This window comes from Rhamphochromis longiceps, linkage group LG9, assembly GCF_057381845.1.
Source record: "Rhamphochromis longiceps isolate RC_006_pf linkage group LG9, R_longiceps_female_GT1.1, whole genome shotgun sequence".
Classification (NCBI taxonomy): Eukaryota; Metazoa; Chordata; class Actinopteri; order Cichliformes; family Cichlidae; genus Rhamphochromis; species Rhamphochromis longiceps.
The window spans coordinates 35,061,474-35,080,343 of record NC_140565.1 but is presented as its reverse complement, the minus strand read 5'-3'; the positions used below and the strand labels follow the sequence as shown (position 1 = coordinate 35,080,343).

The 18,870-nt window shown below is 44.5% G+C and overlaps 1 protein-coding gene across 1 annotated transcript in view; it reads right to left on the bottom strand.

The window, feature by feature from the left end:
- Nucleotides 1-12,513: 12,513 nt before the first annotated feature.
- The window catches only part of LOC146662765 (uncharacterized), a 34,585-nt gene continuing 28,228 nt past the window's right edge, over nt 12,514-18,870 (bottom strand). Inside the window, exons 4-5 of the mRNA XM_085419362.1 lie at nt 15,311-16,243; nt 12,514-13,601 (exon numbers count right to left, since the gene is read on the bottom strand). Of these exons, the coding sequence (XP_085275488.1) occupies nt 13,047-13,601; nt 15,311-16,243 (1,488 nt within the window). The 3' untranslated portion in view covers nt 12,514-13,046. The remainder of the gene's footprint in view (nt 13,602-15,310; nt 16,244-18,870) is intronic.

Below are 18,870 nucleotides of genomic sequence, written 5' to 3'. Positions count from 1 at the left end.
TCAACGACATTTTGCAGATTTTGAACATCCTCATAATTACAGTGTCCTAGAATTTCATGCCACGTTTGCATATCAAAACATCCATTACATTTCTCTTCAAACTCTTGCACAGTGTTTATAAAGAACAGTCTCTCGTGTTCATATATAGGGAATTTTGTTCCATCAACATGTTTAAGAAAACTGTCCCCGTGTTTGAAAACCACAGTGGCTCCGTTACTAGTAGCTGCTTTTACTGACAAAATGTCCTGTGGAAACGATGGAATGTAGAGTGCTTGTTTCAATGTTACCTTGTGACTGCGTCCTTTACTGTCAATCATACTTATCTCAGCATCTCCTCGCCGCTTTGCAGCTCCTCTGCTCCGCCTTCCGTCAGCCAACTCTACACAATGAGCCTCGGGTCGAAATGTGTCATCAAAAGTCTTAAAACTCTCGATCTTCGTAAAGATATGTGACGTCGCTCCCGTATCCACCAGTAGCTGGTTATTCAGCATCTCTTGGCCGCCATCCGGGACCCTCTGGGGTTCGGAGCCCGTCTTGAACGCGTAGTCCTTCTCCACAACCCCTCTCGCTTCATCCCGTCTTAGCTTCCTTCTACAGGTCGCATCTTTGTGTGTACTACTCCGGCAAAAACTGCACCATACTCTGGATCGGCACGTTCTTGCAGTGTGTCCCTTTAGTCCACATTTAAAACACACAATCTCATTATTCTTTGATCTTCGGTCATCTGCTCGCCATGAAGTAGAATCCTGGTCTAATTGCACTTTTGTCTTCATTACGTTGTCATCAGTTACAGCCGCACGCATTCTCTCGGTTTCTTCATAACTTCTGAGTTTTACTTTAAACTCTGAAAATGTGATTTTTGCTTCGCTCTGTGTAACGTGCACAATCAGGGGTTTAAACGTCTCTGGTAGACCTTTCATTATCATTGCGATCAGAAGTCCATCAGTTAATGACTCACCCGCATTTTTTAACGCTGTGATAATTGCTTCTGCTCGGATAATATAGTCCGTCACACTTTCATTCTTTTCATTTGTGAGAGAAGTAAGTTCGGTGTACAGACTTATGATCCTTGGCTTGCCCACTCCTGCATAATGACCTCTCAAAATTTTTAGGGCTTTCCGTCCATCATCAACTGCATCTCTCATAACTAACGATAAACTTTTGTCATCCAGAAATTGTATCAACTCTGCATATGCTTCTGCATTTTTGTCATCATCTTCACCATCGGCTTCTTCATCACCCTCAGCCTTTAAGATGACATCTTTCAAACCTTGTAGTCTGAGATGACCAAGGAACTTCGTTTCCCATATCTCATATTTCCTTTCATCTCCATCAAACTGCAAACGGGAATATCGACTGCCTGACTCTGCCGTGCGTCTGCTCATGATGCACAAAAACGCTTACTCACTCAATCGTGCCAAACTTTTAACACCTGCCGGTAACTTGCGGTTTCAGGAAACGCTGCCCTTCCTTTGGCAGTTACAGGATCTCTTTACTGCTGCTCTGGGCCCATAACCTGTTAGCAGAGCTGCTCTGTGCAGCGTTATGGCATAATAATTTTAAGGGAGAATAAAAAGTCGACACACATATCTCATTCCTGACGGAGGACTCTACCACTACACTTCTCCAGTCCATTCACAGAGTCGTTGCATGGTAAGACATGGATAGGAAGTGGGCGGAGCCTTTTACCGTCATTTTATTACGACGCAAAGTACAAACACCTGTGGACACACAATCCAACATAAACTGAATTATCGTCATTACAAACGTGTGTTAAATCTGATTTAGCGATAGTCGAGTGTGTTTATGCTTGTCTGTGAGGAGAGGATTGTTGGAATAGTGATGATGATGTGCGCTATCACTGTCAATTGTCAGTAAACACTTCATCTGGCTGATGAATCTACACGTGAGATATTACAAAGTCTGCATTATTAACTCTATAATTAGGCGCCATTCTTCTTATTTTACGGCGCTGTTGCTCAATCGGGGGACGCTCTCTGTTGAGGAGAAAAGCATGCATTTCTTTGTATACAGATTATCCATTGTTTAAATGTCCCGGGCAGTCGAAAAGGAGGCAGAGCTGTTGAGAAATGCTTGGAGCTAACTGGGCGCTAACCGTATCATTCAAATACATTGAATGTCGCAATGTTGGCAAAGAGAGGAAGTGACGTAAGATTTGCGCATGCGGGGTACCGATCGGGTTTCCGGTACGGATCGGGTAGTGACAAAGAGAAATAACAAAAGAAAAGAAAGAAAAAGATGGCCGATGTTTTTTTTAAATAACCTTTATTTGTCAACAACAATATAAACATATAAGGCACTATTATTTATCCATGCATCTAAATATATACGGTTGAGCATTACAACAAGAGAAATAACAAAAGAAAAGAAAGAAAAAGATGCAGAATGTGAGAACATAGACACAAACAGTGTGAACAGAAAGGGAAATCATGATCCACATCTCAGGTAGAGAGGAGGCCTCCTTTTAACATAAATAGAACTTATTGAATAGAAATATAAGTTTAGGGGCTTTCTTTTCATTTATGTGTTTCAGCGATGTGAGGGAAGTTGCCCCCCCCCCCCCCCACCTTCTTCAAATCCAATAAAAGTGGTATAAAACGTTTGTGCTACACTTGTGCTGGTTTGTGCTGCAAAAAAAAATTAGTTTGTGCTGCCATCATTTTAAAGATATTAAAGGAGGGTTGGCAAGGGTTGAACACCCGTCTCGCTGTGCTCCGGTGAGGTCCCTCGATTATCCGTCTAAAATACGTGTTCACCTGGTGAAACGTTACAAATGTGCGTGGGAGTAACTCTATAATGAGTCTGGACGACTATTTTTCTAAAATGCCTAACGTCAGGTCTAAGAAAAAGACAGCTCCGGTTGTGCAAGCTAGCGACATTGTGGGTCCTATGGCGGCTGAGCCTGAAGAAGCTAACGCCAGCGACACAGAAATCTCCGCTGACGCTGAGGAAACTGGGAGTGATATCGACCCGAACATCCTTGCGGCTCTGAGTAAGATAACTGACAGCATTACAGCTCTGTTGGATGTTAAAGTTGATACTGTGCTGGCCGCAATCTGTGAACAGACGTCTCGGATCCAGGCTCTGGCGACACGGGTGGGAGACGCCGAGATACGGATTTCAGGCGTGGAAGACACGGCAGGTGTATTGCAGGCGAAAGTGGCTCGACTCGAAAAACAAGTAACTGACATGGCAGACCACATGGATGATTTAGAGAACCGCAGCCGCAGATGTAACCTTCGCCTGGTCGGGCTTCCCGAGGGCACGGAGGGAAATGATGTTGTCGCCTTCGTGGAGTCATGGCTCCCCTCCTATCTCGAGCTCACAACTAAAAATGGGAAGATCAAACTAGACCGCGCTCACCGCTCTCTAGCACCGAGGCCAGGCCCCAGCCAGCGCGCCAGACCCATCATTATGAAGTTTCACAACTTTGCTGATAAACAACGTGTGATGGCTGCAGCTCGGCGCCTGGCTACGCAGCCGAACCAACCAACAGGTCGGATCAAAGTCTCCTTCTTTAATGATTATTCAGCGGCGGTAGCCAAGAAACGCAAGGCTTTCGACGAGGTAAAAAGCTGCCTGAGGAAGAAGAATGTGGATTGTGCGCTTCTCTACCCCGCCACACTGAGGCTGTTTGCCAACGGCAAGGAGAAGAGATTTAACACACCGGAGGCAGCTGCGTCCTACGCGGACTCGCTGCCCTGAATCCCCGTAACCACCGGAGTACTCCTTTTCTTCACACTATGCCTTATGAACCGGTGTAAGTACTTGCCAAATCTAGGCGTATGTGACTCTCTTTTTTCGTCCTCGCTGCTTATAAGCGACCAGGTGAAATCTTCCACCCCATCGGGCACCGGACGGACTGTGTTTTCGTCTATGGGTAGGCGTGAGTGGCTCAAGAGTTGGGAGTTCGCCTTGTAATCGGAAGGTTGCAGGTTTGAGCCCCGGCTCGGACAGTCTCGGTCGTTGTGTCCTTGGGCAAGACACTTCACCCGTTGCCTACTGGTGGTGGTCAGAGGGCCCGGTGGCGCCAGTGTCCGGCAGCCTCGCCTCTGTCAGTGCGCCCCAGGGTGGCTGTGACTACAATGTAGCTGCCATCACCAGTGTGTGAATGTGTGTGTGAATGGGTGGATGACTGGATATGTAAAGCGCTTTGGGGTCCTTAGGGACTAGTAAAGCGCTATATAAAATACAGGCCATTTACCATTTACCATTTACCATAGGTCCCGTCACTGGAGGCTTAATACCATTATTGTTAAGGATGAGGAATTTACCTCTCACTTCTCTGCCGAATTTAAAGCGTTTTTGGATATCAACACCCCCTCAGCTAGTACTGCCTCTGTTTTGTGGGAAACATGCAAAGCTTATGCGAGGGGCCTAATTATTTCGCATTCTGCGACAAAGAAGCGACAACGGATGGAGGAACAAAAATCTTTAGAGAGCGAATTGATGGATATTGATGGATATATTGCCTCCCCATCACCACCATTATGGCAAGAAATAACCGCACTCAGGTCAGCGCTGAATTGCCTTCTTACCAGAGATGCAGAGAAGAAACTTAAATACACCAGACAGCGGTTCTACGAGCATGGAGATAAGGCCGGTAAATGTCTGGCGTACTATGTTAAGAAGCGCGCAGAATCTAATACCATTGCAGCGATATCTGATGAAGGTGGCCACAAGATATATGAAAACAAACTGATAAACGACTGTGTTAAGAAGTTCTACAAAGCCTTGTACTCTTCTCAACAAGTCCCGGAGGGGGAGCAGCTGATGCATAATTTCTTTACCCAATTCGACTTACCAAATTTGTCAGAGGAACAGAAGACTGCCCTTAACAGCCCTATAACTAAGACCGAAGTGATTAAGGCTATTAAATCACTGCGAAGTGGAAAGTCACCAGGGCCTGATGGCTTCTGTTGTGAATTTTATAAACAGTTTCGGGATATTATTGTGGAACGGCTTCTTGATATGTTCAACCACTCCTTCATTATGGGTGAATTCCCGCAGACACTGAAGGAAGCCAACATTTCCCTAATTCTAAAGAAAGGGAAGTGTCCTGATTTGTGCGGATCCTATAGACCTATAGCCCTCTTGAATGTGGATAGGAAACTGCTTTCTAAAATTCTGGCCTCCCGCTTAGAATTTTTTTTACCTGTGCTGATAATGGAGGACCAGACAGGTTTTATAAAGGGTCGAAACTCAGCCACCAATGTTAGACGCTTACTGAACGCTATTGTAGCTTTCAAGCAAAAATCTATTGACGGCCTGGTGCTTTCTCTCGATGCGGAGAAAGCATTTGACAGAATTGAGTGGTCTTATTTGTTGTATACTCTAGGCAAATTCGGCGTGGGGGAGAATTTTATAAAATGGGTCAAAGTTATCTACAATAATCCACAGGCAGCAGTCCTGACTAATGGACTTAGGTCTGATTACTTCAACACTCATAGGGGAGTTATGCAGGGCTGCCCCTTATCGCCCCTTCTATTCGCTCTGGGCATAGAGCCTCTTGCTGAGGCCATAAGGGCGACACCCACAATATGTAGTTTAGAGACTGGACAGCTGTGTCATAAAATAACCTTATATGCGGACGACATCTTGATTCTTTTGACTAACCCTGTAACATCCGTACCCAGTCTCATTGAGGTGATTGACAGGTTTAGCTGTTTCTCTGGCTATAGAATCAATTTGGCTAAGTCAGAGGCCATGCCTCTCGGTACTCTTTTCACAATGCCGGCTACTGTTCCTTCTTTTCCTTTTAAATGGTCTCCTAATGGATTTGTGTATTTGGGGATCTTTATTACCCCGTCTCTCGACCAATTGTACAAAGCCAACTTCACACCCTTATTTGGCAAACTCAAACAGGACCTAGAGCGGTGGGCGTCACTTCCTGTCTCCTGGCTAGGACGCATTGCCCTGATCAAAATGAATGTGCTGCCCAGGCTATTGTATCCTATCCAAATGATCCCCGTCTTGTTCTCTAAGAGAGTACTGAAGGACATAAATGGTTGGCTTACCTCTTTCATCTGGAACAAGCGCAGACCCAGACTCAAGATGGCAGTGTTGCATCTGCCAAGCTCCAGGGGCGGCTTGGATCTACCTAATATTAGATTGTATCAGCTTTCTGCCCATTTAAGATTTGTGAGCGACTGGGTCAGGGGTAAAACCTCAATCTGGTCGGATATTGAGACAGCTCTGTCACAATGCAAACTGAGCGATCTATTATTCTGTAATGATTTTAACGGAATTAAGGCCCTTTGTACAAATCCTGTAACAATCAACACTCTAAAAGCGTGGCGAATTGTCCGCCGTCTTGAGGGAAGATCGAGAATAACATCAACCTTTACCCCTATAATGAATAACCCTGCTTTCCCTCCGGGTTCCTCCGACCCCGGCTTTCAACGATGGTCTGATAAGAATATGAAGTCTCTTGGTGACCTTTTCTCGGGTGAGAAACTCATGTCGTTTGAACAACTTGCCAACAGTTACGGCTTGCCTAGACAGGATTTCTTTCGTTTTTTGCAAATACGACACTATATCACTCACAGTACAACCCTTGCTGAGCACCCTGAAGTATCTGATGTTGAGAAGATTTTGTTTAGGCAACAGGTGAAGGTGTCTCTGAGTTCATTTTATCATGTGCTTAATGCTTTGACTACCACTGATGCACAGGGGATTAGAGGTGTGTGGGAGAGGGAACTGTCGGTAACCATAGATGAAGATAAGTGGGATACCGTTTGGTCTCTCGCTAAAAGGATTTCAATTTGTACTCGGACAAGAGCAATCCAACTTAAGATTTTACACAGATTACACGTATCCCCTCACCGCAGACACCTCTTCAGCCGCTCTCTTTCCCCTGTGTGTCTTAAGTGCAAAACTGATGTTGGAACTTTAACTCACTGTTTTTGGTCCTGTTACAAGCTTCAAGAATACTGGGCTGACATTACAGGTGAACTGGGGAAAATCTTCCACGTTGATATAGAGATGGACCCTTTATCCCTGATTCTAGGTCTTCCAAGTGACCGCCTAAAAGCGGCGGCCAACAAAAGATTGTATAACACTCTAACATTTGCAGCCAGGAAAAATATCCTCTTACAATGGATCAACGATAGGACTCCCACTGTCTGTGGCTGGCGCAAAATAATTTTTGAACTGATTCCTCTGGAATACCTCACACACGTTATACACCACAGTGTGGGTCAGTTCTACGGGATGTGGCACCCCTTTTTGGACTATATTGGACCTGACCTTTCCGCTATCTTATTCAAAGGACTACTACGCACGTGATCATCACCCGGGCGCTATAAGACTGACTCACCACCTCTTGTATGTTATATTTTGTGTTTTGTATCTTGTATTATGCCTTATTTAAGAGCTGTTGTGTACGTTTTGTGTTTGTACTGTTTTGTTGTTCAGTGTCTAATGTCGAGACACTGTCTTGTTAAAGGAAAATCTGCAATAAAAACAATGATGAAAAAAAAAAAGATATTAAAGGAAATTTCTAGAGGTCATCGGAGGTCAACCAGCCACCCTGCATTAATTAAATCAAACAAAACTGGTGTTAATCAAGTGTGCTACGTTTGTGCTGGTTTGTGCTGCTAAAATTGTCGTTTGTGCTGGTTCTGCTTAAAGATATTAATGAAAATGTAAAGGCCAAAAGGTTAACCAGCCCCCAAACCCAAATCCCAAATCAAACAAAATTGATATCAACCATTTGTGCTACGTTTGTGCTGCAAAATATTTTGTTTGTGCTGCTATCAAGCATTGGAGGTAGTCCATAAGAGATTACAGGATCACCCCAACCTCAGCAACAGGACCACATTATTGCATTTTACTTTTATTTGCATGATTGTGCAGGGGGGGCGGGCGGGCTTTTGGAAAACAAAGGGAGGCCAAGTGAAAAATGTTTGAGAACCACCGAGTTAACCAACGATCCTCTTCATCAGTTTTATAATTTCCCCTGGGAATTTATTGAAACAAATTGCAACTCCTCCAGACCGATTAGAGCCATGGCTGAAAAGAATCTGATTTCCTGTGTACTCTTCTCATAAGTGATTTTCCACAACCACACAACTGAAATAATTTGGTAATATTGATTCATGCTTACGCTTCTAATTTTTCGCATTCAGTTAATTTACCAAATTAGACGGGGGATTATTCTTGTATTATGTTTAGCTATTGTCTCTGTGGTTTCCACCTTTGATGTTTAAAGTTGCTATATAGGTTGAGCTGTCTCTCATTTGTGCAGGTCACTTTGTTGAGTTATATTTTATACATTGTAGAATCCTGTGTACGGTCCCACTTAATTCTTAAAACAACTTATTTTCGTGATTGTGTATTTTTGAAGTAACCTTGTCTTTTTTGGGGTACAATAAAATCCACATTTTGAGAATTACCCCTGTTACATCCCCTGGCTAGTCTAAGGGTTTTGAAGGGACTCCCTGTCTTCTTGGCCACTGACATCTTAGTATCTTGTTCACCAAGATTTTTCCAATGGTTAAAAGCTGAAAGACTGAGTAACATCACATGGATGTGTACTGAAAGGTTTTGATTTTTATGTTTCTACTGTTGGTGTTTTTTGTCTTTACCTTACCATATAAATGACCTCGAGGTAACTGTTGTTGTGAGTTGAGGTTATATAAATACAATTAAACTGAAATTGAACTAATTTTCTCCTTCATATTAATAATAAACTATTCGTGACATTACCTGTGGATGGATTTTGTTCATTCGGTGCTACTCGTTGAGGTGCAGGTGATGTCGATGGGTGATCAGTAGATCTCTCCAGTGTGTGCCTCATGAGCTGCACATTCAGCAGTCAGTCGTCACTCTGCATTTTGTGCTTTGCGCTCACTGAGGAAACTAATGGTTTTAAATCTTGGATTAAGCAGTGTGGACAGTGACAGCTGAGCTCTCTAGGGTGTAGGGTCTTGTCAAAGGGTTGCAGACATGTTCTTTCCCAGTTGGTTTGCTGTCACATTGGTGGTATTTCCCAGTATTTCCTGAGTCGTATGAAGCAATATTGTTATGAATGGAATGAACATTGACCCCATGACTTTCTTCTGCTGGGACATTTCCACTGTTGCCATTTAAAATAAGTTGATCACTGTGAAGCCAGTGCTGTTTTTTTTCACGGTCCTTAGAAGTGGATTGACTTCTGTTCAGAGTGATGCCAGAACTTCTCAAGGTTCAAGGTTCTTTATTATTTGTCACATGCATAGTTATACAAGTATAACACACAGTGAAATGTAGCCTGACACGCTCCTCGACATGTGCAAAAATTGGGGGCGGGGGGGGGGGGGGGGGGGTGTAGAGGAAGAACATTTTATTTATTTTTATATATATATATATACACACACACATAGTATATACACTGGGTGAATGTGCAGTAGTAGCAGCAAGCAGGTGAATTCTGTACATTAATATGAATAGACATCTGACTATTTTATAGGATAGACAATATAAACATATTTAAAATTAAAGGAATTGAAATGTACATTGTGCCTTGGTTTAGTGTCTGGAAGAGTCCTGTCTCAGTCAATTATAGATGATGTGAGAGGGCGGGTGTGTGTGTTTAGGGCACGGATGGCTTGGGGATAGAAGCTCCTCTTGAGTCTCTCTGTCCTTGCCCGGAAGATGCGGAACCTTCTACCAGATTGCAGAAGTTGAAACAGTTTGTTGCCAGGATGGGACGGGTCCTTCATTATCTGCGCTGCTCTAGTCCGGCATCTCCTGGTGTAGGTGTCCTGAAGCGGGGGGAGAGCAATCCTGCAGCAGCGTTCTGCTGTACGGATCACTCTCTGGAGAGCTTTTTGGTCCTTCACACAGCTGTTCCCGAACCACGATGTCATGTTCTGTGTGAGGATGCTCTCCACAGCGCCTGTATAGAAAATCCTGAGGATCTTTGGAGAGACCCTGAACTTCCTCAGTTGTCGTAGGTGATACAGGCGCTGCCTAGCCTTTTTGGTCTGGACCTGAATGTGGGCAGCCCATGTCAGGTCTGAGGAGATGTGGACACCAAGATACTTGAAGGACTGCACCCTCTCCACTGGAGCTCCATTGATGATAATGGGCTTGTAGTCTCTGTGCTGACCCCTTCTGAAGTCCACCACCACCTCCTTGGTCTTGCTGACGTTCAGCTGGAGGTGGTTGTCCTGGCACCACGATGCCAGATTCTTCACTTCATCCATGTAGGCCGCCTCATCGTTGTTGGAGATGGCACCCAACACCACTGTGTCGTCAGCAAACTTCACAATGGTGTTGGAGCCATGGGTGGCCACACAGTCTGAAGTGTAGAGGGAGTAGAGCAGTGGCGAGAGGACACATCCCTGAGGTGCTCCTGTGTTGATGGTGATGCTGTTGGAGAAGCACCTGCCCACCCTCACCACCTGAGTTCTGCCAGTGAGGAAGTCTAACACCCATGCACACAGACGGCTGTTAAGGCCCAGATCCCTCAGCTTTGTGAACAGTCTGCAGGGCACTATTGTGTTAAACGCTGAACTGTAATCAACAAACAGCATTCGCACATAGTTACCCTGTTTCTTGTCCACGTGGCTGAGAGTGGTGTGTAGGACGTGGGCGATGGCATCCTCTGTGGATCTGTTGGATCTGTAGGCGAACTGCAGCGGATCTGTGGTGTCTGGGATGGAGGAGGAGATGATGTTCTTCAGCAGCCTCTCAAACACCTTCATTACTACCGAGGTCAGTGCAACTGGCCGGTAATCATTCAGGGATGAGGGTTTGCTGTTCTTGGGCACAGGGATGATGGTGGATCTTTTGAAGCATGTGGGGACCACAGACTTCGCCAGGGACTCGTTGAAGATGTAAGTGAACACACCTGCTAGCTGGTCAGCACAGCAGCGCAGCAGGCGGCCGGTGATGCCGTCTGGCCCCGCCGCTTTCCTTGTGTTCACTCTCCTCAGTGCCGCTCGGACGTCATGCTCCGCGATGCTGGTCACCGGTCTCTCGCTGATGACGTCACTGTCCTCGGTAGTCAGGCGGTAGATAGCATTAGCCGCCTGGCTAACCTCGAAACGGGCGTAGAACCGATTCAGCTCGTTGGTGAATGCAGAGTCGGCGTTGATCGGCGCAGTGTCCCTGGCTTTGTAGTCCGTAATGGTGCGTAGTCCGTGCCACATACTCCGTGTGTCGCCCTGGTGGAAGCGGGACTCCACACGTTCCCGGTACCTGCATTTGGCATCTCTCACCGCGCGCCACACGCCGTATGAGGCCGCTTTGTAGGCGCTCATATCGCCAGTGGCGAGACCCGCGTTGTAGGAGGCGGTCCTGGCGTTTACTGCAGTGCGGATCGATCTGTCCATCCACGGTTTCTGGTTTGGGAATGTGGTGACTCTCGCAGTGGGGATAATCTCCTCCGCTAGCATATTGACGAAGCATACTGCTACTTCCGTAAACTCGTTGATGTCGACTGCGCATGCTCTGAACATGTCCCAGTCTACGTCGTTGAGTGCGTCCTGTAGCGTAGCTTCTGATTGGGCAGTCCACCGTTTTACTTCCTTCGTGGTCACGTCTTCCCTCCGTATGCTTTGTTTATACTGGGGAATGAGGAATATGGCGTTGTGGTCAGACTTCCCAAAAGCCGGGTGTGAGACAGCTTTGTAGCCCTGCTTGTATGGCGTGTAGCAGTGATCCAAAATCCGATCCCCTCTCGTTGGACACGAGACATGCTGGTAAAAGTTTGGCATGACTTGTCTGAGGTTCGCTTTGTTAAAGTCTCCTGCTACAATGAGGGCTGCGCCAGGGTCCTTGTTTTGAAGCGAGCTCAGCACATCATGTAATTCGGACAAAGCCATACCTGTGTCCGCTTGGGGTGGGATGTAGACCGCCGTGGCGATGACTGAGGTGAACTCACGGGGCAGATAGAAAGGGCGGCACTTAATGCCCAGGAACTCCAGATGTGGCGAGCAGCCGCTGGAGAGAGTAGAAATGCTCCTGGCATCACACCACTTTCTGTTTACCATGAAACACACTCCTCCACCTTTGGTTTTGTTCGACTCTGCCGTTCTGTCCGCGCGGAGCACAAAGAATGAATCCGACGGAGTTACGGCCTGGTCCGGCACGGTGGGGGACAGCCATGTCTCCGTGAAGCACAGAATGTTGCAGTCCCTCATGTCACGTTGGAAGGTGACCCTTGCTCTTAGGTCATCGAGCTTGTTCTCCAACTGTCTGCCTCTCATCATATGATTGCTGTAGCATCAAGAAGATGCTGTTCTAGTGCCTGTTTTAGGTCAGCAGTCATGCTTGATCTTAAAATAGGCCACCACTTTCTGTGCAGTTCCTCTAGGCCAGGTGTTAGTGCATGTGCAATGCACACAACATGCCTTATGGATACATGTCTGGCAGTGGCTGTCATATATTTCGCAGCATCACTTAAAAGGCAGATAATCTTTCCCTCAATGGCCCTGTACCATCAGAGACGTCTTAGCAGTTGCAAGGTTACACCTGGAGGACTCATTAACAGGGCACAGTTCAAAATGTTTAGTAGGTTTAATCAGCAATATGCAGACATCTGACAATAAAGAACGTGTGAAGGTGAGTGATTAAACAATGACTTAACTCAGGTATAAGTGCTTCTTCAGAGAAGTCTTTTCTTCAAGGAATAAGGCCTAGGAAGTAGGCTAACAGGTGGCAAGGCACTCAGGTAAGTGCTATTCAGATAAGAGTTAAACAAGAATCAACAACTCTCCTCTCTTATTTTCTATAGGACAAACATTTTCAACATTAAAGTTTCTTTTACAGAATGAAAATCTCTCAAAGAAAAAAGAAAACACTTGATGTGCACATCTATACTTGCAACTTCCCTAGTTTAACATCCAGGATTATTCACTGCAGGTCCAGAAATCAGAGCTACCTCATCAGATCCAAGTGTGACATCAGCTGACACTCTCTACAGGAGACTCCACCTGAACTCTGTGGAGCCTGATCTCAAGGTGTTTAAGTCTGACCCTGAAACCAGAAGAGGATCTTTCTGTCTCGTCAGATTCATTGTGATCCAGCGATTTCAGTCATGCATGATCACGCTGATGTTTGCTCAGAGCAGATAATGAAGTGAATGTCTTTGCACATAGGTAACAGTGAAACAGTTTATTTACAGCGTGGGATCGTTTGTGTGCGGAGTATGAACTGAGATTCTTGAAGCTCTTGTCACACTGGTCACAGCTGAAGTTCCCTTCAATGTGTGTATCTTCATGATCATTACAACGACTTGAATGTGAGAAGCATTTGTCACAGTGTCTGCACTTATATGGTTTCTCTCCTGTGTGGTCTTGTTTGTGTAATGTAAGATGACCTGCAGTGAAGAAAGATGACCCACACTGGTCACAGACGTGGTTTTTAACCCCACTGTGGCAGAGTTTGTGTTTTTTTAATTCACTTGATGTGGGGAATCCTCTCCCACATTCTCTGCAGTAGTTCATTTTTTCTCCAGTGTGTCTGCGTTGATGTAGTTCTAGGCTTCGCTGATGAATGAACGTTTTTCCACAAAGGTCACAGCGAAACTCTTTCCCACCACCACAGCGGTGACAGGGTTGAGAACTGGATCCATCTGTGTCACTCTGCTTCTAAACAAAGAAACAAACACAGTGGAAGTCAGGGAATTCCTTCAACATCCTGAATGTCGCCTGAAAAAGGGGCTTTTTGTGTGTGTGTGTGTGTGTGTGTGTGTGTGTGTGTGTGTGTGTGTGTGTGTGTGTGTGTGTGTGTATGTATTAGGGGTGCAACGATACTCGTATCGATATTGAACCGTTCGATACAGTGCTTTCGGTTCGGTACGCATATGTATCGAACAATACAAAATTTTATTTTATCAACTTTCCTTCTGACGATGCTGTCTGTGTTGAGAGCTCAGTGGATCTGCGCTCGACAGTGCAGCCTAGGCGGAGTAGTTGAACGCAGATTCACTGAGCGCAGGGCAAGCTAGCGAGACAGAAGCTAAGCTCTCCTTGCAACATGGCAAATTGAACCTCCCCCACCCTCATTCAGATCTGGGCTTCGGAACTATTTTGGTTTTCATGTGACGAATGACCCTGAAGGTAAGCGCGTCATGGACTAAAGTAAAACAGTATGTTGGATGTGCCACGCAATGCTCAATTGCATGGGTGGGAGCTAGTGCGTTAGCGCAGTTAGCTCGTTAACGTGTTGACGCCGTCCAGCCCCATGCACGGGGCGATCCGCGGTAGCTCGTTAACGGAGATTTGCCGTGTTGTGGCTTTAACGTCATTTCAACGAGATTAACGCTGACAGCACTAGTAGGAACACAACGAATATGACTGCACATCTACGCTGACATCATCCTAGTGCAAAGACAAGTGGAAGCAGACAAAAACAACAAGCACGCATGCTACAAACTTTACTCGAGTCATTTAGACAGCCGTTAGCACAGGATTCTCCTTATGGGGACCTGATATGTTTAATATGCTGCTGAGAATATAGCCCAGAAGAAGCGTATAGTAGAGCTTTTATTTTGGAAAGAGACATTTCTCTGTAATAAACTCTCTTTTCCAAAGATGAGTGATTTCTCAATCAGATATATTTATTTTTTTATCCCTTTGTTGTTTCAGCAACATTAAATTTAAAAACTGTATTTTTGAGTTAAAATATATATTTATAATTTTAATAAATGACAAATTAAAAAAGCATGAACTTTTTTTTGTATCGAAAAAATATCGAACCGTGACACCAAAGTATCGAACCGAACCGTGAACTTTGTGTATCGTTGCACCCCTAATATGTATGTATTTATGTATATATATAAATTAAAAAAAATAAAATATTACAGTGAGGGGAAGAAATTGGGTTCATGCTTGCAGTTTTGTCTTGGTATACAATATTTGAATAAAAAAACTAAACAAGAAAAGAAAACACTACATTTTTGATAATATTTGTGGTTGTTTTCTTGCATTTCTTGTACTACTTGACCACTAAAGTGGCCCTTCAATGAGATGACAGTGCCAGCAGTGGCCCACAGCTCATTTAAGTCATGTTACGTTATTCGTGCATGTATTTTGTAATCTGTAGCGGAATACATTTTGTGTGACCAATGTTGGTCACACGATACTAACCCCCAAGCTGCTCTCCAATGCATCCATCGGAGTGTGAATGTCTTTTAAAACTTTACTTTTTTCCCAACATCAGGAAAGTTTTGGGAGATCTATTTCAGATTTTCCAAATATTCTTAGATTGACTTTTCCTGTCTCGTTTAAGTTTGAAATGAAACTTAATTTACAAAATACTTCAACAAAAGTGCAAGTGCAAAAAGAAAAATACATACCTCACAGTAAGTGCACTTGTAGAGTTTCTTTCTGGTGTGAATCTGTTTGTGGACTCTCAGGTAACGTGGAGCTTTAAAAGTCTTCTCACACTGGTCACATTTATAAGGTCTCTCCTCAGTGTGGGTAAACATGTGCCGCTGTAAATGGTCGTATGCCACAAAGGTTTTGCCACACTGATCACAGAAGCAAAAATCATTTTTGGTGTGAATGCGTTGGTGAATATTACGGCTGAGTAGCCGACGAAAGGTTTTTCCACAAAAGTCGCAGCTGTACGCCTTAATTCCAGAGTGGGTAACTAGATGACTCCTTAAGCTGCTGCTGTGAGCAAAAGCTTTACCGCACTGATCACAGCTGTACGCCTTAATTCCAGAGTGGGTAACTTTATGACCTCTTAAGCCGCTGCTGTGAGCAAAAGCTTTACCGCACTGATCACAGCTGTATGCCTTAATTCCAGAGTGGGTAACTTTATGACCTCTTAAGCCGCTGCTGTGAGCAAAAGCTTTACCACACTGATCACAGCTGTACGGTTTAACTCCACTGTGGATGAGTTTGTGTGTTTTTAAGCTTGCAGCCAGGGTGAAAGACTTTCCACACTCATCACAGCTGTACGCCTTAACTCCAGAGTGGGTAACTTGATGACGTTGTAAGGTACTACTGCGAGCAAAAGCTTTACCACACTGATCGCAGCTGTACGGTTTAACTCCACTGTGGATGAGTTTGTGTGTTTTTAAGCTTCCAGCCTGGGTAAAAGACTTTCCACACTCATCACAGCTGTACGCCTTAACTCCAGAGTGGGTAACTTGATGATGTCCTAAGTTGCTACTGTGAGTAAACTCCTTCCCACACACATCACAGCTGTATCTTTTCCGTCCCTTTCTTCTGTGAGGTTTGTCGGCCTCCTGAGAGCGCTGACTTCTCGCTCCATGTTGGTCCTGCAGTGACAGAGATACAAACAGAGGCAGTGAGTAAAATGCAGTCGTGGAACAAATGATCACTGCAGTATTACTGAGAGTTAAAAAACTGTCTAATGTCTTGATGCATGCTCAATCATCCATGAAAATAAATCTCCAAAAGTTGATTCTGTCCTGTGGTTTTCCCAATGTTGTAAACCTGCAGTCAGCTGAGACATTTAACCGAGCTAGAAGTTAGCAAGGAGCTAGCTCGCTAGCTTCTATCTAAATATAACATACCATGTTCTGACAGAGATTTATTAAACAAATTAAAACGTACAGCTCTGCTATCACTTGAAACATAAATGAAGACAGGACAGTAAACAGCAGTGACGTTTGTTGGGTTACTGAAGTTGGGCTAGCTGGTGTATAATGATTTGCTATGTGTGATCACTAGTGCAACAAGCTATGTTAGCATAACATAAGCAGTAAAGCTTGACGACGAACACTAATGAGTGGTGGACTTTTTTCCACTCGACAGAAGTTAATGTGAGGGTTCCCAATGGTTAGGAGTAGGGCTGGGCCATATTATACCGTTCACGGTAATACCGGTATAATGTTAGGCAACGATAGGAAAATGAAATATCGCGATAGAATGGGAGTAAAACACGCATGCGCAGTGCCTTTGTTTTCATACGCACATGGCCGATTGTTGAGTGAAACAGATGAACCAGAATTGGTTTGTAAAAATGGTGCAACTTCCGTGATGTGGAACTGGTTTGGTGTTTGTCCATCAGATACACAACAAAGCACATTTTTTTGCAGAACATGCAAGCAGCCGTTGTTATTGTCATATTTGTCGGACTAAGATGCTCTTAAATCTGGGAGTAATCTGGGTCCTAAACTCCGTATACTTCAGGTCAAACAACACTGCAGCATCACTTAGAGTTAAAAACTGTCTAAATTCTTTCATCTTTAATAAAACGATCAGCATTGCTGCTTTACCAGGTGTAACTATAAAGTTTAACTTCCAGGCATCCATGAAAACAAAAGTTATTACATTTAACGGAGTTAGAAGTTAGCAGGAAGCTAGCGGAAGTTAGCTCGCTAGTTTCGCTAGTTACCTAAGCATGATATTGCATGTTCTGACTGAGAGATTTCTGAAAAAAATCAAACGTACAGCTCTGCTATCACTTCCAACATAAATGAAGACAGGAAACTAAACAGCAGCGACGTTTGCAGGGTTACTGAAGTTGGGCTAGCTGGTATATAATGATGTGCTACGTGATCGCTAGCGACACAGCTATGTTAGCATAACATAAACAGTGAAGCTGGAGGACGAACACTAACACTTTTCCACTTATAAAAGTTAACGTGAAGGTTCTTCATGGTTAGAGACAAATGCAATCGCATGGCAGGATGCTGTAAACGGACCAAACTTCAGTCAGGAGAACAACTGAGATAATCCATCCACAATACGAGGTTAGTCATTAATATACTGCAGCAACATGGGAATAGAGCAGCTGCCAGAGAATTCAACATTAATGAATCAATGGTACAGAAGTGGAGGAAGCAAGAAGAATGAGTTTAATAAAGTTTGATTTATCTGACTGCTTTGTTTCGCTTAATGTGCCTTATAATCCCGTGCACCTTATGGTCCGAAAAATGCGTAATGCACACTGCAGTTTAATGTTGCAAAGCACCTCTTTTTAACTTTAGTGGATATTATACATGGTTATGCTCAGGATATGTCAGCCCATTTCTACTGGAAATGCCTTTTGGTTAAACTGTCAGCAAGGAATTTGCATTTGCACTGTTACATTTTTATAAAGCTTTAATGTACATAAAAACCAGCTTCTTGTTTAAGTGAAAATAAATGGAAGGTTGTCTTTTTGCGCTAGTAATGTTGTGGAGTTGTATTTTGTCTCGCATCAATTATATCGTCGGTTATATCGTTATCGCAAATTTTCAAATATATATCGTGATAAATATTTTTGGCCATATCGCCCTGCTCTAGTTAGGAGTAAATGCAATCGCATGGCAGGATGCTGTAAACGGACCAAACGTCAGGAAGGAGAACAACTGAGATAATCCATCCACTACACAAGGTTAGGCATTAATATACTGCTGCGTGCGCTGGGCTGTAGCTACATCGTAAATGTTTAAAAACTGAGCTTTAAAATGAACAGTGGTAATAAAAACCGTGAGAAGGCGACAGTGATCACTGACTGTTTTTAGGGCCTTGTTGAGATTAAATAGAACAAGATGCAAAGCATTTAAACATGTTAAAAAACACAGCAGCCTTATTAAATGCAGAATACTTTGGGCAGGAAGCAGGATTCATCACTGTGGCGCGAATAAGGTACGGCGGGACCACGGAGCAACGTTCAGAGCCAACTTTATTTAATTCATGTCACACCACACCCACACCAACCCCTGAGTCCCCGCGTTTTAACACGGCGGGTGTGATTGCGGATGCTGTGCAGGTGCGTCCGCACGGCACCGCAAACCACGCCCCACCACATACCCCCATCCCCCGATTGAGGCCGGGGAGCAATCTGGCCGAACCTACTCCCCCCCCCCCCGCGAACTGGGGCGAGACTCGGCCCAAAACATCGGCGCCCCAGCCCCTGGCCAAGCGACGGGGAAGCGTCCATTCTGGTGGCCGC